Source organism: Calypte anna, chromosome 2, assembly GCF_003957555.1.
Source record: "Calypte anna isolate BGI_N300 chromosome 2, bCalAnn1_v1.p, whole genome shotgun sequence".
In the NCBI taxonomy this organism is placed as follows: Eukaryota; Metazoa; Chordata; class Aves; order Apodiformes; family Trochilidae; genus Calypte; species Calypte anna.
In genome coordinates this window covers 10336600-10361828 of record NC_044245.1, presented here as the reverse complement: position 1 = coordinate 10361828, position 25229 = coordinate 10336600, and the positions used below count along the sequence as shown (strand labels likewise).

At 36.6% G+C, this 25229-nt stretch overlaps 1 protein-coding gene across 1 annotated transcript in view; it reads left to right on the top strand.

Annotated features, from left to right (window-relative positions):
* Window positions 1-25229, top strand: part of PTPRN2 (protein tyrosine phosphatase receptor type N2) — a 622484-nt gene that overhangs the window by 148553 nt on the left and 448702 nt on the right. The window contains exon 3 of the mRNA XM_030445109.1: window positions 5563-5676. Within this exon, the coding sequence (XP_030300969.1) occupies window positions 5563-5676 (114 nt within the window). The remainder of the gene's footprint in view (window positions 1-5562; window positions 5677-25229) is intronic.

Genomic DNA, 25229 nt, shown 5'->3' with positions numbered 1-25229 from the left:
AAGCAATAAATTTATGTGAGGATTAGTAGGCTGCAGGTCAGAGTCCTGAGCAGGAAAGTGTCCACTAGATGCCACTGTTACTGCTCCGACAGAGAAAAATGACCATGGGCTGCACAAGGGTAGGCAAAATAAAATGGTAAAAAGCTTTTAAAAGTTAAACACGGGGAGGTTGCCTCCCAGGAAGGCTGCAGGGTCCATTGCAGGTTTTATTGTGCAGGTTTTGGGGATTACAGGTTTTCTGACCAAGCACTGCAGTGAGACTTGGAAGCGTTTGCTGTTTGCAAGCATTGGAGTAATATTTTTAGAACATTGTGTGAGAAATGACGCTGTAGAAGCCACTGTTGCTCCATCTGTGTCATCTCTACCTCTCTTGTAAAGAGAATTTAAAATTAGAAGTATAAATTATGAAAAAATCTTTCTTAATGAATGGAATATTAAAAATACTCTGTTTGCTGAAGAGCTTACTATTAGGTATTGAGTGTGCGTTTGTGGACTATTTCTTCTCCAAAAAAAAGCCTCCTGGTATATGGCTTAATGCTCTCTTCAAGGAACCGTAACATTTCCATTTTTAGTCTATTATTTTTTAAAAAGGATTTTGAAAGCAAACACCTTACTGGAGAGAAATAGCAGGGACAGAAGAGTAAAATACTTGAACAGTCTCCTTCATACTAAAACATTCCACATCTGTGACCTTGAAGTCTAGTATCATGAGACTTTTGAGATGCAAATGTTATGCTTCCCATGATTTAATCTTTCCAGCAGGCAACTCAGGCTTTAACCTTGGGTTATAATATATCAAGCACTGGGCTTTTCATCAGCCCTGGACTACTTTTGGACCTTCCAGTGCCCTAAACCAATATCTGGGGGAAGGAGTGTGAAGTAATACCTATATTCAGTGAGAAGAAAGAATAATTTTCTTACATAAGTTTTAGTGGCTGAAGAATGATGTCCACTGAAAAGTCTTCAGAGGCATTGGAGGAAGTTCTCTGTTTAGCTGCAAGGACATGAACATCCAGTCAAAGGTGTCAGCAGATGCCATTTGACACACTGCAGGGGCTGCAGACTTTTTTGTTTATGTTATGACACAGGAGCAAAGCATGATGTCTACAATATGGGGAAAAAAATGTTTTATACTAAGCTCTTTATTGTTTTTTAACAGCTGTCGGTTAATTAGGGTAAGGAACCTGAAATGGTGGTTGATCCATGTGTGTGAATATTGCCACTGGAAAGCCCCCTCCTTTCTTGTTGCTGCAGGAAGCTGGAAGAGCAGAACTGGGTTCTTCAAAGCCTCTGCTTGAAGGCTCCTATGCAAAGGTCACTTAGCAGCACTATGTGAAAATTTCACTGTAGATCTAAATAGTTTCTAGAATGCCAGGCTGGAAGGAACCTCAAGGATCGTTGGGTCCAAACTTTCTAGGTAGGAAAATGGTCTGGATGAGAAAGGTAATTACTGCAGAACATAATCTTTTAGTTTGCATCCATCAAGCTTTCATCAGTCTGCAGACAAATTCCAGTGTCTCTCCCAGTCCTCGTAGCTTTGCCCAGTAGCAAAATTCACTCAACAGGAACCATGGATACATCCTGGTGTCAGTTTTGCAGATTATCCATCCTTGGTGCTCCCAGGATGAGACATGTCTCTCCAGACAAGGACAGTTTATTCTACAGTGGGTTTTTGTTAGCGTGAGGAAACACTTCTTGAAATTAATTGGATGACCTTACCTTCAACGTGGAGGTGGTTGCTCAGTGCAAGCTTCCAAAGACTTTTCGGTACCTGTTAAGCTCATGATGCCTATTGTACCATCTGAACCTGCTGGCAAAGAGACATTTCAAAGCTGTGTTTCAAAGTATATTTTTTTTGTGCTCTTTTCAGTACCTAGATGTCAGTCACTACTGCAAAGTAGTGCTTCCCTCCTTTGTAGATAATAGAGATTATAAATATCCACTAATTCATCTCAAAATGGGCAATAACAATGAATTAAGATGCAAGTTCTCTATTTGCTTCTCACCCTTCCTCAAAACCCTTCCTTCTAGAACTTGTGTTTTTTCCTTTCAGATGTATTTTTTTTCACTAGGCATTGATAAATATTCAGTATATTCAAGTATCGTGCTCCAGGGTATTGTCTCTAGTAAACTAAAGAGATTCATCTACCACTCTTTGAGAACTTATTGGGCACCTGGGTTACATTAAATTTTTATCTTTTCATCTTGGCACCCAACTTTGTAATATGTTTGTCAAAATTCAAGATTTAAAACAGCTTGTAAACATTTATGCTTAAACTTATTAGCAAAATAGCCAGATACATAAAGAAGCATCTGACCGTCTCCTTGGGTTTAGTATTTTTCTGTTCTAGTCTGTTTGTTGGAAACAAATGTGGGGGAAAAAAAAAAAAAAAAAAAAGCTGTCTAAAAGTCAACATTATCATATTGTTAATGCAGATGTTTCCAGGTCTAAGTATGAGTATAAAATATTGCTAAGGAAATACCAGATACTAATTTTAGTAATGGTTAGCAAATGATAACATTTGATTAGCAATCATGTGTGTATATTGATTGGTTGTCTCAATCCTGCCTCATTCTGGGCATGTGTAAAGAGCAGATGTGTTTTGCATACTCCATTCCTTCTCAGAACATAATTTTAATCAAAGTTTAGTATGAACACCCTCTTAAGGGCTATATGCATACAGTGGATGGTGGTTATTAAAGACTCACTCATGGTTTGAACTTCCTCTGCCATCTGACATTAACTGTGAAATCTGGGAGCTTTTCCTTCTTACTTTATGAAAACTTTGGGCCATTTGGTCCTTGGAGGCTTTAAAGGTCAAATAGGTGCATGACATGATGCTGGGGCACCAACACACTCAAGTAGCCCAACATCACCTTTACACCAGGGGTGGGTGATGCTTTCCAGCTGGTCTGGAAAGGTGCATTGAATATTTCCTCACTGGAAGTATCACAGTGGTTTTGGGATAGTTCATGGCAGATTTAAGTGGATGTTTTTTTAAATATAAGCTGTAATTCAAGTGAAAATGAATTTTTTGCTGGACATTGCTGAATTAGGGCCATATCTGCCAAACAGGAAAAGAAATAGGAAAGAAAAAGGGGGTGGGTGAGGAACTTCTACATTTTTTTCTACCACCCACAATCTGTGTAATTTTAAGACAGTTTAATTAGAAGGTACACTGAAAACTGAATGCTAAATATGAATTTAATTTTTTAGGTTTCAAGTCTTGCCACAGAAACCTTTTAATGAAATAAATACTAATATTAATAATGATGAAAAAATACTTTAAGAGTCAACCCCACCTAAAAACCTCTGAAATAAATGGAAAAACCTAGGAAAATTCATACTTAAAAAAAAGAACTATGAAATCTACTATTTGCACAACTCCCATCTAGCTGTAATCCCCCCTATAAAGACCCTCTGTGTTTTAGAGATGGTATTTGCCAACTGCTCCTTGGGGCATACAACTCCTTCTCCCCTCTACTAGTGCAGCATTTAGCAGAGCAGAGTGGAGCTCTATTTGTGATTGCAGCCTCTTCAAAGCTTATTATGCCCATATTTCAAGTACAAAAGCCAATGTAACTTGCAGTTTCTCCCTAAGCAGTCCCTGTGTTTTTTGATAGATTGTATAATGCAGCTCAGACTCATGTGCTAATTGTTAATTTTAGAATTTAAATAGGTTTTGTTCTATTGAGATGCAGGAGTCTAAAGGTTTTTGAAAACTGTGGTTTTAGAAAAAAGGTTGGGTCTTTTTTAGAGTTTGGGAGTGAATTAGCTTTTGCATCCATGGAGATTTCGTGAAATGATACTTAATACAGGAAAAACTTCAGTTTGTGCTGAATGTGTATGCCTTTCTGAACTCTAAAATAAGATTGTAATTATTTTTAAGGGATGTTACCTTTAAAAAATTGTGAAATATTGTTTATACAAGCATAGAATTTTTCCTGATTAGAATCAGTAATAGTGGTATTCCAAACTAGACCTGGCTAAACCAAGTTATATTTTATTTTGAACAATCTTATTTTGAAACACTAAAATCTTGTCACATTTCCTTTCAGAATTAGAACCTTATTTATTCCTGTTACCCATTCATTTAGAAGTGACTGACATTTGCATACTTATTTCCAACTGCAACAGGTTTTTAAATCGAGATGAATATTTTAATCTGCTGTTAGGCTGCTTTATACATTATGTGGCAGAGAAACAAACCAGATAAGGGCATGCAGTTTCTAAATTTTGTCTAGATTCCAGCAACAGAATTGGTTGTGAGTTTCTGGTTAAGCCTAATTTGGCAGTTTTAAGTGACAGGATTGCAAAGGCAAAGAAAGCAAAAGTTGGTTAATTTCAATGAGGTATTTGTGTTCAACGGTGAAGGCTAATAATGTCCTTTTTCTGCATCCTGGATTGGTTTATTTTCTTTTATGCCATTATTTTTATTTAGTGAACAGCTGGGCCAGTATTTCCCATTTGTTGTCTTTTAGCTTTGAGAAGTACCACAGAAAGTAATGGACATTTGCAAATTAATGCTTGCTGTTATTTTCTGCTAATCTGATGTAGCTATCCTTTTTGAGCATAGATGTAATATCAGAGCTGTAGTAATTACTGTGTTAAAAATAGTGCTGCAGTAGAGTATTTTGCTAATTAAACTTGTTGCATTTAAATTTCTTCCTTTGGATCACTGTATAGAACAGAACTGTTTTGAACAATAAATGAAACCACTTTCTTTCTCAGAGGCCTAGAGTTGCAGATGGTCAGATTGTATGTGAAGCACCTAGGCTCTGAATTAGTCTTTTGTATGAAAGAGAGAAAGGTAATTTGAATGTTTGAACTCCCTGTTCCTCCCACACATACACAGGAAGCTTGTCTCAAAATGAACAATTCTCTAAATAAAGACTAATAAGAAGCTAAATTAATTAGAAGGTGTGATTTGAAAAGACGTTGATGAGAAGAGTCTGTCATTTTAGACAAATGGAATGGAGCTAAATAAATTAGGCCACATTAATATCTCATTGTTCTGTGAACAGCTTTCTTTTATTGCATTCATTAGAGGGTATTTCTTGAAATGAGCCTTTGCTAGCCATTACAGACTCAGCTCTCATTTACCAATGACTAACACACAGCTCCTGCATTAAAAATGTTTCAGCAAATCCTTATAGTTTCTGCAAATTAATATTTATATTTCTGGTTGCTGTGCTTTTCATCTGAAACGTAGTAGGCACTGAACATTAAGGTTTTTTTCCCACTGAATTTTCAGTAAAGAAGTCTTACATCAAAAGATTTCGGAGGCAGAACTCTGAAATTACTTTATAAAATAAACTGTATGCATAACTTGTACAATAGAATCTTCCTCCAACTAATATTATTTCCAGTATTTATTTATGTTGATAGAAAATACCCCATCTCATGACTTCAGTAGTCCTTTGATAGCTTTTTAAAGTGTCTTTTAAAAGGTTTCTTCAGTGTATAATTAGGATACATTGAAAATGCGCATCTCATCATGCATTTCTTCCTCTCAGAAAATGAAATGTATATTTTTCCTTTTCTGTTTCTCTCTCCTGCAGATGGAATATTTGGGAGATGTCAGCAAGTGCCAGTACTAGACTTCTATAAATATGACATTTCACCCCCTGTACTTCAGCGCCTAAGGATCATTCTGGAGAAGCTCTCGCAGAGAGGTACAGTAAAAACTCTGGAGTGTAGGGTTAGTTGTACTGGGTGGTACAATTATTTTGTGCTGCCTCTGAGATGACATCTTCAGCAGTTTTCAAATGTAATGTGCTTCAGCAGTGCAGGCTTTATAAAAGTAAAAAGCCTTCTGACTCATTGAACCTGCAACAGGGACTTGGTCGAGAAATTCCGGGAGAGGTGTTTCCTCCTCATGTAGTGCCTATCTGTGACTGACTATATAATAAAATTTTAGCATCTGTTAATGCTTTTGTCAGATAAATTAATCATCAGAAAAGATAAATCATTTGCCACGGATACTTTTGCACCACAGCATGTTTCAGGGTGCACAGGCAGAAAACACAAGTTCTAGTGAGCTAGAAACAGTTCTTAACCACCTAATGAATTCAGGTAAGTAGAACTGCTGATTTTATTACAAACTGCATCTACTGTGTTCTTTTTAGTTTTTACTCAGCTTTCTGAAGTTAATCTCTTGTGTTCTTTCCAAAGGTGGAAAGGATGTTCTAGCTTCTGAATGGTATAACTTGAACTAGAAAATCAAAACCGGGGTAAAGTGAAAGCCAATAAAGTGAACAAACCTTTAGTTACATGAATTGTACCTCTGTTATAAACAGCCACAGGACCAAGAAATTTTTGTAATCTAAATTATTCTAAAAGAATGGTTAGAATGGTTCATTTTGCACTTGCATCATCTCTGTGTGTTTTGTTCCTAAATATTTTCCAGTTATATTCTAAATGAAATACCAAATACTAAATATTGCATTAGCGTGATGCTAGTTTAATTGTGATTAAAATTATTTCTTGGAAGTTCATGAGTTTTATTTGAGGTTGGCTGTATGGTTTGAAAACTACTGGTTCAGAGGATTAAAAAAATTCCCAGGGATTTGCTTCTTGTCCAGCAGCCCATACAAGTGAGGCAAATTTGGCAAAATTTCCTTGTAGTAACTCCTGGCTGATTAACAGTGACATGTGAATAGTACTTGTGGCTCTTTCACTTAGCCTTTTCTAATGCTTTTCTTTCACTTAGCCTTTTCTAATGCTTTTCTTTCACTTAGCCTTTTCTAGCTTAGCTTTTTCTGAAATCTAAGTTATGCAAACAGACTAATGAAAATATTTCATCTGGGCAACATTTTATGAGTGGAAAAGCTAGTATTGACTTCATCTCACTAGGACACCTACGTTGATACCTAAAGTAATGCTTGCAGGGAAAACTCATTTCCATTGCCTGAATATCAGTGACAAGTCCTACATGAAGCTTCGTGCACAGGGATGTCAGAGGTGACAGACCTGCAGGAGGCCTATGCTTCCTTTTTTCAAGAGTATTTCCTTTATCTATTTAGTATCCAGTTGTTCTCATCCTTTCCACAAGAGTATTGGCAAGTTGCACTTGGTAATGGCCATCTTCCCCGGAAAGGATAGGGGACAGCATCTGTTCTCTCCATCTTGTAATGAGCAGGACAGATTTCTCATGGAAGTTTATATAGTTGGTCCTGAAAAAAGTAAAGCTTTTACTAATGTCTGTATTGAATATTTTATATTTTTATTAGATATAAATTATCTGTTATTTATAATTTATAAATTATATAAATTATCTATTATCTAATATATTAGATATAAATATAGGTAAGGACTAGATATTTTTGAGGTAATTAACTTGAGTGGTTTTCTAATTTTTTATTTATTTCTGCTTCTTATGTGACTTGTTTTGGGTTTTCTTTCTTTGTTTCCTCATGTCTTCTTGCAGCAGAGCCCTTTTACCTTAGCATTATGTGCTTGGTGGCATGTAGTCCTCCTGAACTAGAAGTTATATTTTTTTGTTTACTGTGTGCCTGGTGGACACTGTTTCTAGCAAAGAGAAGGACAAGAGGACACTGCATTTGAAACAAAACATGTTAGATTAATAATTGGTAGCTTAGTTTCTGTTTTACTTCGGTTTCAACTAAATTGCTACTGTTGTCCCTGTTGAACCATGTTTATTTTTTGTTTTGTTTTGTGTTGTTGGGGTTTTTTTGTGGTTTTTTTTGTTGTTTTTTGATCGGCTTTGGATTTATGTAAGTTAGCATCATTACTAGAAGATTCCTGAGTATGTGTGTTGCTACTTAATTTTTGCTGTAACATGTTGTTCTAAGCTTTTATTTTAAGGACAGCAATTTGTTTAACACTATTATGAAGAAATTCCTCCTTAGGATATTCATATATCAACGATGGTATTAGGAGAAACAAAAAGAGTAGGACACAGTTTTAAATTCATTTATCTCAAGTCAGCAAGATTTTCAAAAGAGGCTCATGGGCTTTGGGAATAGGCAACAGATTTACAGACTAGTTGAAAAAAAATAGCACTTTTTTCCTCATTTTTCTTCTCTACAACCCAGGAAGCTCTTGACAGGGAGAAAAAATATTTGTTCTAAATTAATTTTAACAATATAAGTGTAAATTGATTAATATAAGTTTTCTAGAAATAATTTTATACTCTTACAGTAAATTTGTTTTAAAATCTAAAGTGATTTACAATCAGTTGAAATGAATGTGACTTGTGAATTGCAGAAGGGTTGCTAAGTATTTCAGTCAGGTCTCTTTCTAAAGGCCAAAGTAGCATTTATTACTGCAACAATGATGATGGTAGAAAGCAAATATTCATAAGCTCAGTTTTGAAATGATCTTAAAAGGAAGAATTCAGTTCTTGCGCATATTTTCAAGGTGATTATAACATCATTATGGAGGCATATGGAAAGATAAAAATGAGGAGGTAGGAGAAGGCAGGTTTTTCTTTAAATTCAAATGTTGATATAAAAGAGGGCAAACTCCTCATTTGGCCTTCAGGAAAAAAAAAAAAAAAAAAAAAAGAGAGAGGTTTTACTTGAATAGAGCAGTGCTTTTACATCAAATTTCCGAGGAATCAGTTTGCTCCAGACATCCGTGTACTTAACAAATTCTTCTCTTAGATGGCTGCTGAAGCCAGGAATTGAAGCATAAACCCTATGACATGCTACACTGGAGGAACTCAGCTGGGACTGGATGTATTTACCTTCTCCTGGTATCATTGTCACGCTGCCTTAACTTTTTAGCTCAATGGACAATAACACCCTGAAAAAGTTGCAAAAAATTCCTGCCTTTGTTAAATGCTAAAGTGCCACTTGTATTATTTCATCTTCAAAACCCTAAGTTGAACTTTAGAAAACTAAGAATTAGTTTTGGAAAGAGCAAGAAGTTTTATTTTGTAAAGCAGCAGCAAGGAGACATTTTTAAATCCCATTTTGAATGCCTGGGTTAGTTCATGTATGTTGAACAGCACATAAGAAAGAACATTTAAAAAAATATTTCTTTTTTCTATTTGGTTCCTTGTGTGGCTGCTCTGATTACCAGATATAATCTGATGCAGCATTAACTTGCTCTTTGCCATATAAGACATTTATGAAAAATACTCTCCAGGAAATTGGTATTTATGAAATATGTATTTGCATTACAAATCCTGGTTACAGGAGCAGAGTACATTCTATGTATTGTGTGAAAGGGAAGTACAAAAGAATTTGAAATGTGGAGGCTGTCTCCATGTCCTCCTTCTGTGTAAGAAACTAAAGATGTCTCTTCCTGTTCCTCTGAATGGCCTTGTTCTCAGCATTACGCTGATCAACAGCTCAGTAGCAGAAAGTCTTGTGTTTGGGTTGTTCATTAACATGCTCTCTTAATGTTGTTCCATGCACCTCTGAACTTCATTCTTATTCTCTTAGATCATTCTTTAAAAAAGTTAACAGCATCCACAGGACCATTGGACTGGGCATACAGGGGTTTGAAGGGATATGGGGATACAATATATTTTTAAAACACACTTGAAAACACAGCAATCAAAATGCAGTTCATTATTAATCATCCCCACACTTGGGATGTCAGCAAATATCAATTCAAGCATGAGATTACTTCTCTTTAGCTGCTGAATTCTCTAACAACACTACTTTTGGAAACTGTGAATAACAATATAGCATATCAAAACTAATTATGCCATTTTGTACCATTAATCTATAATTATGGCACATTTACATATTCAACATAAGACTTATCATGAAACTGAGTGGTTTTTTTCCCCATTTGTTTATTATTAAGGGACTTACTTTCCTTCTCAATTTCTATATTCATGACATTTCTTTATCTGCAGGTTTTATCTCTATGTACATGGTCTAATGTTCTTCTAAGATATCAATTGTTAATGACACCTTGTGCTCCAAATTCTGAAACATTTACACTTATAAAATTCCTGTTTTTCTGTTTAATAACATTGTAAATATATAAGCAAGCTATAACTCCACAATAAAAAAATATCTTTTTTCATCTCCTACTTTTTCTGCCTCCCAAATATTACCTGGAAGCACAGCACTTCCCTGCCTTTGTGGGGCCTCTCTGCTGTTACCCATTGTCCCTCCCCCCTTCTCAGTGGTTGTGTGCAGGGAGTTTGTTCCTGTGCAGAGACCTGAGCTTGTCACTCGACATGTGGGGCCCTCCTGAGTCTTTGCATCACTTTTCTCTGGGGTGATTGCTAGACAGCATCCTTTCTGTCAGACTCCCAACCCTTCATCTCCTCCAGGCTGCTCTAGCTCTTTTTCCACATTCGTGGAGGGCCAGCAACCTCTTATCTAGGAGGGTTGGTGCTAAGGAATAATCCTTAGGTTCTTCCAACAATACTTTATATTCATAATCCATAAATTTCTAACCAGATAGGTTTATTATGCTTATCCTCATTTCAGAAAAAACCTCTACATATACTAACTTTAATGAGTATCACTATGCACTGAAAACTATTTGCTAAGGTCAGTTCTGTGTGACTTGGGCCAGTCACTCCTAGAGGAAAAAGAAAAAGAGATTTAAAAATTCATTAAGTTTGAAATTGTTCACCTAAACACTTTATACAATATTTATGAATAATGAATAACTCTTACAGAAGTTAGAAACAAATTGGAAACAATTTATACATAGAAGAAGGGTTAAACTCACCACATAATGAAATCATAATGAATAAGTCAATCAGCCCTACACAGGAATGAAAATGCATTTTCTTATGTTTTCTGTTATACCTTGGGCATTACCACCAATCTTCATTCAAAAATCTCTGCAAGATTGGCTGTTATTATGTGTTTGCATATAGATGGGAGAGATGGTACTAAAATATTCTTCCCTTTTTTCACATGGAGGTGAGCTTTGCTTGGACACTGCATGCAGGTTTGAGGAGGCAGTAGTGAACTCTTGGAGAGGAATACACTGATTTAAAATGAAAGTGTTCATCAACACTGATACCTTTGTACTATCTTATTAATGTGTGAGGTAATTCCATCAGTCAATAAACAATAATGGAATATGGCCCTCTGTGTAACTTGCTAAAAATGGGAGAATTTACTTTAAGCTGAGAATAGCATTAGAAAGACTGGATGCCAAATTCAGTTCAGAAATGAGAAAAATACGCTTGAACCCATCTCAGTGGAACTCAGCTTTGTCTCCCTTGAGGGCAGTGCAAAACCTGTCTGCTTTTAAATTTTAATTAAAACTTAGATTAGTAATGATCATGTAATATTTCCTTTTCACTGCAGTGTCTGATCACTATATATAAATATCCAACATTTAATCTACTTCTAGTCCTCCTAGATTCGACAGTCTAATTAAGTGCTCAACTTTAGCACTTAATGTATCAGAAATCCCACTTCATATTTTGGTAAGATTTTAGAGAAAACTGGTCACCTACCTGTTCTGACAAAATCTTGTTCCATAATTGGTTGTTTCATCTGCACTGCTGCATTCATCTGCTTTAGGAACCAACAGATTTCCTTCCTGTATTATGCCAAAAAATTATTTGAAGGTTCAGCCAAGTATTGATAGTAAAGTGTTACTGGCATCATACTGGGTTGTCTTAAAGACATAGTTTTATAATCAGATGAGTATACTAGAATATATGAGCATATGAACAATGGCTCTAAAACTAGTGGCTCATTGTTTATAAAATCCACCTTTTTTCTTCCCGGGGAGTGATGACCTTACAGAATGTGCAAATGTCTGTGTTATTTCTCATACATGACCTTGTACATCTTCCTGTATGCCTGCTTTTCAGTTTTCTTCTGTCTAGGACTCTGCCCTTCACCTCATCAGAGGTTCCCTGTGGCTAATTTTCCTCCTTTTAACTTCTTGAAGAGATTACATTTATCTCTTATTCTTGTGCCAGCAGCTAATCTCACAGAAAGCTCTAGCAGAAGTTTCCCTCTTAAAAAAGTATATCTTTTGCCACTTGGTTCAGTGTGTGCAGAGGTGGGTGATCCAGATTTTGGTAATACCAGTGCATGTTGTATGAATAAAGATGTTTCAATTCCTTTTGGTTACTTTTGATAGTAGACCTAAGTTTGCTGTACAGGGAATCATCTCAACTCTAAAAACTTTTCAAAGGTTTGAAAATTTGCAAAATTGTTAATCCTCCAATGCTCTCACTTCCCCCTATCATAGATTCACCCCTGACAGCGAAAAAATCACACACAACAGCTCACTCCTCCCCTGGTGGGATGGGGGACAGAACTGCAACTGTAGAAGTAGGAAAACTCGTGGCTTGAGATAACAACTGTTTAACAGGTAAAGCACCAGCTGTGCATATAAGGAAGGCAAAACAAGGAACTCATCCTCTTCTTCCCGTGACAGACAGATGTTCAGCCATCTCCAGGTAATCTGAGCTCTATCACATGTACTGGTGACTTGGGAAGACAATCACCATGACTCCTGAAGTCCCCCTTCCTTCTTCTTCCACACCTTTATAAACTGAGCATGATGTTATACAGTATGGGATATCCCTTTGCTCAGTTAGGGTCAGCTGTCCCAGATCTGTCCTCTCACAGCTTCTAGTGCATCCCTAGCCTCCTTGCTGGTGGGGTGGGGTGAGAAGCAGAAAAGGCTTTGACACTGTGTAAGCACTGCTCATGATAACAAAACCATCCCTGTGGTACCAACATTGTTTACAGCATAAATCCAAAATATAGCCCCATACTAACTACCATGAGGAAAATGAACTCTATCTCAGCCAAAATCAACACACTCCACACCTCCATCCCATCCCACTCTTTGTGACAGACAATGCTTCAAAGACTCTGCTACCCTGGGTTGGGTCTGCTCTTGATGAATTGTAAAGGTGCTCCAACTGTGTGGGTGTCATCTATTCCACACAGTCATGAGTAGATACTCTCTGTCTACTCTGGCCCTTTGTAATCAGGGGAGGAAGAGGCACTTCTCAGATGAGATTCCTCTTTGTAATTTTAGACAACTGTAGGATGAAGTGAATCATACCCTAGATTTCACTGCCCATATTGGTTATCTCTCCATTGACCATGGATTACACAGCTGTACTTATGCAGTTTTGTTGAGTCATGTGAATTTTGTCCTTTGTGTCTCACTGAATGCAGTATTTAAGATCAGCCATGTTCCAGGCCCTGCAGAGACAAGTTTGGACAAATTAACTTGTACTTTAAGGATAAGTAGCTTCTGGTACAGCTTTAATAATCTTATACAGACTGAACAGAATCTGAGAAGCAATTGCAGATTCCCAGTGTCTGGGCCAGTGGGAAAAAAATAATCAACTTTGCTGCAATTTGCTCTGGCCTACAGTCTTGCAATATTTTAATAGTTCTTCTGAAATCTTCTGGGTAGTTACCAGTTATCCATATACAGCATAAACTAACCAGTGCTCAAATTCTGACCTTTGTTGAATGGCAGGTGAAATCCTGCTGTGTGTTTTGGCATAAACTTTGTGCAACTCGTGCAATAATAGATCCTAGTTTTATCTTGAACTTTGGTTTGACAGATCATGATGCAGGCCCTTTCCTGACAGCTGGTGGTACAAACTTAATTTCATTGCAAGGTAGTTCAGCTTTTGGCCTTGCTAAGATTCTCATGGTCTTTGATCTGTTACTTTATACTTCATCAGTTTTCTTTAAGGGCAAGATAAACCTTTTACATGTCTTATTTTCTAGTGACTGCATGTCATGTGGTATTATTTTATATTTTCCTTAAAAAATTCTTTATGAAGTAGATCAGCATGCATCTTTCAGATTATTCAATGTCTTTAGTGGTAAAAAAGGAGCTATTGTATCTTCATAAATTTCACAAATGTTGTAGTAACAGTTCTGTTGGAATAGCTAAACTTCAATATCCCTCTTTCAAAGAAAGTAAATCTGGAACGTTGTTATTTGATGCTACTTAATTAATTTAAAAATACATCACCTGTCTCAATTTCTGTGTTAGTCACTTTTTTGCTAAGGCTACTGGCAACACCAATTTTTATAAAACACCCTGCCACTTTCAAGGCTTTCACCTCCCTGCTGTTTTAATGAGCAAGCTGCAGCTGAGGGGGGTGATGCTGAGAAAGAAATGTACAAAGATTTTGTACATTTTGTCATACAGGAGTATTTGGGATTGTTTCTCAATATTTTAATTTTTTTTAAGGATTCAAAAATGTTAGAACAAAATACACAGAAATACAAGTCTAGAACTCTGAAGTCAAAACATGCCTGAAAAAATGTAAATGTTCTTATTTTCTGGATGAAGGCCTGCTGGGATTTTGGCTATTTGTTGAAATTGTCCATCATTGAATTCAGTGCTTCTAGCACTGACCACTGCAAACTTACTCTGCCTGCGGTAGGAGTATTCAAAAAGAGTCTGTGAGCTGCTCCAGTGACTCATTTCTCTTTTAACACAGCAGGCAGAACAGAACCCAACCTGATTTTGTGTGCTGGCAAAGTTGGGTGGCGATTCTGTCAGAAGACATCCAGAAGACACAAAAAGCACAGTCCCATCATGTAGCTGATGTTTTTGGTTACAGCTGAGTTTGACTGAAATAAGCTTTTACTTTTATTATCCTGTGGCAACAAAACACTTTTGTTTTTTTACATTTTTTTCCTGCCCTCCCCTTTAAGCCATTATTAGGTCTGCTAACATATTGCTGTAGACTGAAAGAACAAATCCAGAAGTGACAGTCTGGTTTAACCACCTAGCAAGTCTGGATAGGCATAAAACCCCATTGCTCTAGGTTGGTAAATGATGAAGTGCAGCATCAGCTCACTCAGATGATTCATCTAACTGAACATCTTCCTCTGACAGTGATCAGTAGGAGATATTTAGGGAAAGAGTGTAAGATACAAAGCAAGTATATACTAAGCTTTTTGCTTGCATGTCTTCTGACAATGGTTTAGAGACTTCCCAGTTCTTACAGTACATATATTGTGTATACATTACTAGGGAAAAAAATATTTGCGATTAAAGTACTGATGTAACAGAAAAGAAGCCATGACTTGTGAGGAAATGGGAGTAAAGATTAGGAATAACTGCAGCTAGTCAGCACAGTGTTCCCTTAAAAGTCCTCTGTAGATCAGTGAGGTTCTGTCTCTCAGTTTATGATATTAGATTGTTTTTTTTTATATTGCCTTTCCTCAGCAACAGAAAAAAAATCCTTATTATTCATAATGACTTTTGAGTTCTCTCAAGGAAATGATACAGCACATTCCTACCATAGCTGTCCTATTTTTCATTAAAATAACTTCTGTAATAGCTAATAGCTGCTTCTTTCAGCCACGTCTTCCAAAATTCTTTCTGAATACCCCTTGGCATCCCTCAGATGAGCCTGAGTTCTTCTGAAGTAGAGCCATAGCTGGACAAAGTTCTGTATTTCTAAGGACGAGTGTTAGTGCCCTAGGAGAGCACACTGTGTCCCTGCCTGGTCCTGACTCAGTCTCCTTAAATCTAATTAGTACAAAATAGTGTAAATGACACCTGGATCTAATATTTTATCCTAATGGTTTTTAGCCTATCAGAAGTAAAGGTTGGCTTTCTTAATAAATGAAGCTACACTGTTTTCTTGAAGTCCCATTTGTAAGTGAGGAGATGCACACTAATAATTCGTTTTGTAGGACACTTGCTATAGGTTTTCACAGTAACAGACCAATGAACCATTTATCCCACCTTTGCTTTCAATGACATCACATCTACATTTCTGTAGTATCCTCTGTTTTCTTACTTTGGCTGTATCACCAATGATTCTTATTATTAATTTTTCATACATTGTGTGTTTGGGCTTTTGATTGAAAAAGAAAACATCAGCACCTTCTGGTATGAGTAGTGATACAGATGGACTAATTTTGCTGAAATGATGGTGTTGTGGAAAAGTACAGGGAAGTTTAAGAGCAAAAATGAATCTGCCAGAGATCCATTTCAAATCCTGTTTGGCACCCCCCCAGATTAACTGTGATCCAGCTGTGGAAAGGACCCAATTATTTGCCCCCTAAATTTTTGCAAGCCAAGTTCCTGGAAGCTGTGTTCCATCTGCCTTGAAATCTGTGTGTTGGCTTATTTTTCACTAAGAAATGATGCAGCCTCTAAAGATGGACAGCTTTGGGATGCTGAGTGGCCATGCCACATGATACATCATTTGACTGTTAAACAAGCTGTTTCTTCATGGGCAGTATACTTAGTAGATAATCTAATAGCTTCAGTTCCCCTTTAATTTTGTGCATTTCTGCTAATTAGTATCAATTTCTGGCTGCATTGAAACACTGCTTTGGGCCCTATCTCCCTTTGTTGCCTCTGAGATCAAGTTTCATTTTTAATGTTCTATAGCGAATTTTGATGACTACAGAAAAAGAAAAAACTGTTTTCACTATTCATTTTTTTTGGTTTTGTGTTTTTTTTTTGGTTTTTTTGTTCTTTTTTTGTTGTTGTTGTTTTTTGGGGTTTTTTGCTATATGTATAGGTAGTGTCAAGGCTGGTGCTTAGGGAAAGTTTTGGAAGTCTAATATTAGCAGTAAAGTGGTGTGATCTTGCCAGAAAAAAACCAAAACAAAACATTCCAGTGTACTTAAGTGCTACCCCAAAACAGCTGAGTGGGATCTGGTTTGCTTTGTTGTCTTTACCTGTATTCTGATTGCTGTCATTGCTATTGTATGTTACTGTGGGTAAGATATCTTTTAAAGACAATTTTGGGTTATCTGCTGACTCTCTAGAGAGCTGGCTACATGTGGAAAACATGAAGCTTAACAGGAGCTTTTCTGAAAGTATTTTCATCAGGTTTTTTCTCTGTGAACTTTTGAAGAGGCTGAGCTCATGGAAGAACAGAACTCAGTTCTGGCATACTCGACCTCAGCTCTGATAAGAGAAATTATAAAGTGGCACCAATTCACTTGATACTCCCTGCAGGAAGGCGTATGCATCTTGGTGGAAGGCATCTGGGTATCTCTGTGGTCTAAGGAGCAGTGAGAAGTGGCTTGCTCCCTTATTCACAGATGTTACAGAATTCACAGTCTTCCAAATTCCCCTAAAAACATGTTGCCAGCCAAATAATGCTAAGCTGAATTAGTTTGACTATTTTACTTCTGTGTTCCCATTGAAGAAATTGAAGAAGGATGTTCATCTAAATGAGGCAGCATAAACACAAACCAGTGGCTAGGCTTAATGTTAGAATTTTTGTAAAAAATTATGACTGAAATCCTTAAAAGGTTCAGCATCTGCCATATCATACACTGTCTGCCTCTGCAAGGGGAATGAGGGCATCATATTCAACAAAAGCAGCAATAAAACAAAGGCACTACTGAAGTTAGAATCCTTCTCTTATATTTGAAAAGGTCTGCACATATGGCTAAGGAACATTTCACTAAGTCCGTCTATGTTTCCTTCCCCTCCACCTCTGCCACTCAATTTTAAGCCTTTCTCCCATTTAACAGGTTTCTTTCTTTTTCTATTAGAGTGAAATCTGAGCACCTTTTAATTTTCAGCAGTTGTGGTCTCTATCTCTGGCAGATAAAGACTTAATGTTATCCTCATTTTACAGATGGGACTTTGAAGGACTAACGGATCAGGTTCACAGAGATATGTAAATGTTTATATTTCCATTGATTTCAGTAGCAAATCTCCTACCTTTATAAGATGCTTAAATATGTTTTTGGTCATGGACCTTAGTGATTAGCTGAGATTTTACAGAAAATCAGTAGTAGCACGGGGATGGGAACCCTTTAGTTTTCTTTGAGTTCATCTTTTTTGTTGTGTGCCTGCTAGGATTATGTGAAGTCTAAGCCTTCCATTCTCACCAGGCTGATTTTAGCATAATGGGACAGAGGTGGAGAAAGCTGCTTTGATAGCTCTTTGCCTTGGGCATTATAAAACAGAATTGACTTTAAAGAGGTATTTACAAGTGACCTAGTGTTTGCTGGGAGATGGCCACTGCTGTTGGATCAAAAACTAAACTAGAGGAGTTAGTGCTTCAGGATGGAAGTAAAGTGTCTCTGTACTGTTAGAAAGAGTCAGTATCAAAAGAATTGGAAGGGGAGAGGAAGCAGTGAGGGGAAGACACAGAGTATGTAACAGTGATTTTTCTCTGAATATTTATCACCTTTTTTGTGCTATTGCAGAATTGAAAACAAAGTAGGTGGAGCCTGTGTTCATAATTAAACTAACTCTCCGGGTCAGAGGGTAAAGTGGCCTGTCTGTGCTATCTGCTATCCAGGACAACATATGGTGTGATTAATACAGTCTCTAAAGAGCAGTCCTCATATGCTGTGATGAGGATGTGAATACAATATCAGTTCTCTAGGGCAAACTATAAATTTAACCTCAGAGGATAAAGTGAATACAGTATCAATAAAAAGATATTGCTGCTATTTTTGCCACTTGTGCAGTGACACTCATAGTATTGGCAATAACATGAGGGTCAAAACACCTTCCAAAATGTGATGAAGAACTGTTACTCTGTTCTTTGGTTTCACCAACTGGGAACACAGATTTGATTTAAAGAAAAAAAATAAATAAGGTCTCTTGTGCCCACTTTGATGTATGGGCTGTTGATACAGTAAGAAATGTTATATGAATTAATTCTGGAGAGGAGTGTAAATACCAAAATAGAGGATAACAGGATAATTACACTGTTTGTTAAAATAGGGTATTTTCTTCCCCTGCATGAAACAAAATAGTCTTTTCTGTCTTAAATATAAAAAGAAGAATAAAGATAAGGCTATTTTAAAAATATAGAAAAAATAGTCATGGAAAGAAGATTTTAAAAGCCACCTGCCATCAAATTATGGTCTCTGAGTTCAAGAAGGTAATCTGACACGGGGCTCTTGATTTAAGTTTCTTCTCAGAACACTTTTTTAGTCTTTTATTTTGAAGGATAAAGTTAATGGTACTTTAATTTCTGTGGTGAACAATTGTCAAAAGTGAGACAGACTTGTGTACATGCAGATTAGACAGATTCTGTTTTCTTTTAAACTCTGAGTGCAAAATAAAATATATAATTACAAAAACATAGAATTTTCATTCTTTTAACCAAGCTCTGCAGTATTATCATAGTGCTCAGAAGCTCCATTTATGCACTTTCTTTCAGTTATTACGATACAGAACCAGCACAGACAACTGCTGGAGAACCTATAAGTTAAGAGAACAGAAGGACCCTTAAAGACCAACATTATGTGTCAGTATATAGATAGTAATGTTGTTATGGCAGGAGCCCTACGAGGTGAAGAAGGTGACATTTCTTTGCAGGATCCCTGTGGATATGAGGAAAGGGTGATACGTCTTTGCATGAGCAATCTGCTTTGTCAGGACTTGAACATACACCTTTAGGTGAGAATATTAGATACTGCAGGTCTGATGCATACAAAGGCATTTTTCCCAGTTCAGTTGCTTCTGTACCTTCCAAATGAATGGTGAAAGGAATTCAGTTGGATATAGTTGGGGTTTCTGACTGATTTTTCTTTCCCTGGAAAGTACAGGAGAAAACTGAGAACTTAGCTGATGATTTTAATGGTGAAAATTCAATACTGCAGCCTCATTACCATTCTTTTATGGATTCCCTTCATCCAATATCTTGATATTACCACTTACAGCAGTAAAATTGCTTCAGTTTATTAAACTAAGTGTTTAATAATGTTTAGTTGGAGAAAATCAAAAGTGCCTGCTAATGTCGCTGTATTGACAACCTTTCATCCTTGCTGCTGAACTGTCTGTATTTATGTTACTGTTCAACAAGAGATTCTCTAAATGTTTGAGGCTGAAGCAGTAGCAAAGACATTTCTGTCAGGTTGCTGCTGCCTAATTAGACAATGTTGCTTTCAACAATTCTGCCCAATAGATGTACTCTTTAAATAACAGGCTTTACCAGTGACTTGTGTACATTATGACTTGTGGAACATGCTATCCAACCTGAGTATTTTTAAAAATTCTGTGCATAAACATTTGGGATAATTTTTAAAGTCCCCTTTTCAGTTAAAAAAATCGGTGGTGTAGAGTTTTGATTTGCCTTATTTTGCAACGTATTTGCACGTTATTTTTTTTTTTTAGAAATACAAGCTGCAAGTTGCCAACTAATTGGCTGAGGCTTGATTGACAGACCAAAATATTTGTAACTGCAGATTCTAAATGTAATTGAAATCTAATTTCATCTGTTCTAAAGAAGCCTGACTGATTAAAGGCATTTCATTTCATTGCCATGCAACGGATGTGATCTTAGCACCATGTTTTTAATCTGGCTTTTCAAGGCTAGCAGTGGAAGTGAAATCTGTAGTCCTGAAGGGAGACAAAAAGTTACACAGTCTTCAAAGAGCAATGACAAAATATGGAGAATATGACAGCTTAATACCTGATCACCTTTAAAAATACCTTTAAACCAACTAAATAAAAATTTTCATCACACAAGGGTGAGTGTCAAGGTAACATCTATCTGAAGGACAAATGTTTAAAATGAGGATAGTGAGATTGTGGGTCTTTCATTTCTGGAATAAACAGCTTAGTTTTACTGCAGGTGATTTGGAGTCAGTCATTGTCGTATGATTTGGGCAGTGAAAGAAGTTGGTATCAGCTTGAGTGATGTGTGCTTTGGAGGAAGAGTTGATATGATTTCTGTGATAGCTGCTAGCCTGTCAGACATGAGGTAGGCATGATAAGCATGCCTCCGTGTGCAAATTTTTGGGGAAAAAAAGGTTTCTTTATGTGGAATAATAATTTAAATTTAAAATGGATTAAAGAAATGACTGGTCCATAAAAATCGGAGTACTTTCTTTGTCCTAGAAAGCAGGCAAACCCCTATTCCTTATTGGTTCATCTAATTTAATGTCTTATTTCTAGCAGTGCAAGGGCAAGCGATGTGAAGATGTTGGGTATTCTGTAGACTCTTCAATTTAGACATTTTCCCCCTCCTGAATTCACCTGCAGTGGAGCAGACCTGCAGGGCTGCTCTCTTCTACATTACAAAGGAAGTCTGTTGCTCCTGCCTGATTTATTGTTGGATATTTTTTATTTATTTAAACAAATACCTAATGTTAGTCTCCTACTGGTATCTCCATGTCAGTAAGTTCCTCTCATCTATTTATCTGATGTGATTGTTGTTGTTTTGTTTTTCATTTTTAAAATAGTATTGTAAGGATAGGCACTGCCTGCCCATTGCAGTAATTTAGCTCAGTCCTATCATTTTTAACCTCAATTTTGCAGAAAGGCAAGGTCTCAAATACATTCTATCTATGAGCTTTGCAGAAATTGGTGGCTGGCTCAAGGAGAGACTCCTAAGTGAATAACTCTACTGGGAGAGAGACCAGTCAGTGGTTTGGGTGATGTGTTTGGCTGGGAGACATAGATGTTTCAAAACACCCACAAGATAGGCAGGGAGGCACCTGGATGAGAATTACTGTTTTAGAAGAATGAGAGCACTAAGTAAATAGAGATACTGGGAGAGGAACTGTGATGCATAAGAAGGGGTCAGAATTGTAGGAGAAAGCAGGATAGAGTCCTTGAAGGGTTTTGGTATTGTATTATCACTTAAATGTAAACAATTTACATGAGACAAATTTTATTAATAGAAAGTGAAACATTTATTGATAGAAATGATAAAGATAGCAGGGGGAAATTCTTCTATGTGATTAAATGTTATCAGAATATTTTGGTCAATCATTTCTTGAATTTACTCTCTGACAATCATTCACTACCTACAGTCCAAGGAAAAAGATTGTTAGCAAGCATGTGGCAGTCATAATCGAGTGCTTGTAAGAGGTGGTGGATGCTCCTCCCCCTCCTCAAGATGCCTGGTTCACTTTTTATTGCCTTAGTTAAAATTATCCTGGATGTAGAAACCTCCCAGAAAAGAATATTGATGGGAGTTTCATGACCAGTATGGTTGCAGCTGAGATGCACTGTGCCAGTGGGAGAGGAGAATTTAACCCCTATTCATATAACTCCTTTCTTACTAAATGAAGATGTGCTTTGAAAAATAGAATACATTTGACACTGTATTTACCATTCATGTCTACTATGAACAGAATTATTTTATAGACAGACACATTGTTCTCTCACGTATTAATTTTTAAAAATGCATTTCAGTTCTGCTGACAAGCCATTAAAATTCAACATTTAAATGTCACACTTTGGCATGTAATTTGCTGTCATGAAAACAACTATGGATTTTTTTTTTTTCTGGTGAGATTCTCGTTAAGTATTGAGCAATATGTCAAAACCAAAAAAGTCTCGTAATTTCTTAAAGGGGGAGAAAGGAGAAATCCCAAAATGGCATGGAATACTAAAAATTGCCTGCACTGATAGGAAGAGATTCAACAGCATTACTTTGTAGTGCAATTTTTTCCCCCCAATATAGGAAAGGCAATATTATTATTTTTATGAATTAGAGTTTTGATATAATTCTGAATGGGTCAGACAATTCAAAATGTCAAAAATTAATTCTTGAACCTGACTTCAGTCATTTCTTGAATGGAAGAGCACCAGTGATAAACTGAAGATGCTATACAAAGCAGTTGCTTTGTTGTTCCCTTTTATCTCTTTTTTTTTTTTTTTTTTTTTTTTCTGGGTCTGTTTAAACATTAAAACAATAATCCAGCGTGGTTCTAAAGAGCAACGTTCTGTTTCAGGCACAGATGCCGCTGTGGAGTACGGTGCCTTGATCCCCTCTGGATCTTAAAGATGATAGACAACTTTTGCAAGACAAAGAATATAAATTTCGGTGACTGACACAAACTTAATTTGGACAATTTTATTTCCTAAATTCCTCCTACACCCGTATAAAATCCATTATACTTATTTAATCATTATCCTTATCAGCTGTTCAGTTTTGCTTTCTGCTATCAGACAAGCACTGAATTCCAGCCCACAGAGGGCAACTTAATAATCTCAGCTAGAGAAAAAAACAGAAAACACCTATAATTTTCCAGTGCTTTAATACTAAAAGTTGTTGGCAACACTCATAAAAATTATTTTATGTTTAATGCTTTTTGATTTAGTGATATTTTGAAAATCCAACCAACAGCTTATTTTTCATTCCCATGTTATCCACAGAAATTGCTTCATTCCTTTCATTTTATTAACACTAAAATATATATGAAGTTAAACTGAATAGCATTTGTTTGAAATATTTTTACTGTAAACTATTTTCTATGATATACAATAGCATATTTAATAACAGAGAACGTGATTACTTTCTTAGATAAATGTTATCTTCCGAGCTTCTGTAAACTTCCCCCTGCAGTGATTTCTCATTTTTTTCTCTTCTGCTTTTCATTTGTACTGAAAGCTATAAAGTATGCAGAGATCCTTGTGACTGCTCAACAGATTCTCACTTGGAAAGTACTTTGAAAGATTTTTAGCAACATTTTCTATATGTCAGGTTACCCTTTCTTTCAAATAGCCTTTTAAAAAAGTCTGTTACATTGTGTGTGTCTTGTGTCAAGAGCATCAGATACCGGCAGGGATGGGCAAGCGTTTAAAATGAGCTGTCATTGCAAGAGGGAAGTGGTAAAGAACATTGTGCTGCTTTGAAAGAAACCTAGCTGTACTAAAGACTGTAAGGGCTCCTGCATGGAAAAAATGGGGGAAACAATGGGTATCTATAATGTTGTTAAGCTCAATTGTGATTTTTATTTGGCTATATCAAATTAATACTATAGCATGGATTGTTACAGAAAACTCCCAACCTGGATTTCAATTTTTAAAGTCCTTTTACACTCTGTTACAGAAATCAAATATAAAACAGAGAACAAAGCCTGTCTTTTGTAAGTGAGGATGCCTGCATTACACAGGCAGATCAGCTCTCTGTTGTGATGGAGCCCAGGGATTTGGCACCCGGGGCACTAATCTCCTTGCTCCAGGCAAATCATGTAATTATATACACAAGTTATAATTTTTAAAGGAATTGATGAACAAGGCTTCTTCTCAACATCTTGTTTGCATCCTGGTGGCTTTTACCAGAAAATCAAGTTGTAGTTCTAGCAAAGTGCATATTCTTTGTGAGCCAAGACTGTTGCTGGCTGAATGGAGACACAGAGAAGAGAAAGTGTCATACCCTGCTTTTAACAGGAAAGGAAAACATGAGAGACTGAAAATGGGAGATGAAAAGCACGCAATCCTCTTAATTAAACTTTGGGTCAAGACGGACTCACCTGGACACTGTCTGGAGTGGTGCGTAGGAAGAGCCTGGTGAGAAGCAGCAGGAGCTGTATGGCATCTCACCATAACTGTAATAGGCAATTGGGCCTTGAGGTTTGTCAGAGGGATTCTGCTGTTGCATTTACTCCTCATCATCCTGCTCAAAGGAGATGAGGGTGCTGGCTTAAACCTGGGAGACTTGATGGCAAACTGACCTGTATGATGGTCTCCATTTAGAGCCTGACAGAGATCAAACCATGCTATGGCAAGTTAAAACATCATAGTAAGAAATTGCCTAATAGAATAAATAGCAAATAAGACAGCACGATAAAGCAAATAGCTGTCATTAAGAGCATTCCAATTTACCTTCCCTTTTTCACTGGACTTAGTACAACGTTTTAATCTATTTTTCTTCTCTGCGGTTTATCTGGATTTTGGAAAAGATAAGTGCAGGAAGGAGAAAATTCAATGCACTCTTGTATTTGCTGTAAACTGTAAATACCATTTAAGCAAAAACACTGTTCAGAACACTTTAAATCAAGTCTCCTCCTCCTCCATCTGTTTCCTGATTTTCCTTCCCCATGCTGCCACAGACATGAATACACAAGTATTTTTATTAACAGGTCACCAGGCTCCGTTTCAGAGTGCTCAGACACTCCAATTGAGTGAATCCAGGTAGAAATCAAGATGTTAAAATTATTTGTTTAAACATTTCATGTTGTATTTTTCTTTATTGGAGAAATAGAAGGTAGTTTTATGTTTTTGTATTCTGGTTAGCACTGAACAAGGTAGGTTGGGTAGCTACTTAGCTACACAGTGCTTTGTTTTGCCCACATTATAGCTTTGGCAGTGCACATTTACATATCTCTTCTGTCAGTTCAATTGCTGTTCAGATATGGTCAACTTTTGAATTTTTTTTTTTTGTAATTAAAAATGCTAAACCCTTACCTTAAACTTCTTACATTTCTGAAAAAAAGTCCTATGTGTATGGACTTCCTGCTATAAACTTCTTATCCTGCTATCAACATCTTATCACATGAAAGGCTTATCAAGTTTGCTGTTTTCTTCCCTTTTCATGGAGGAAATATTTTGAGCTTATTGGGAATTTAACATGAGAATTTAACAATTTATG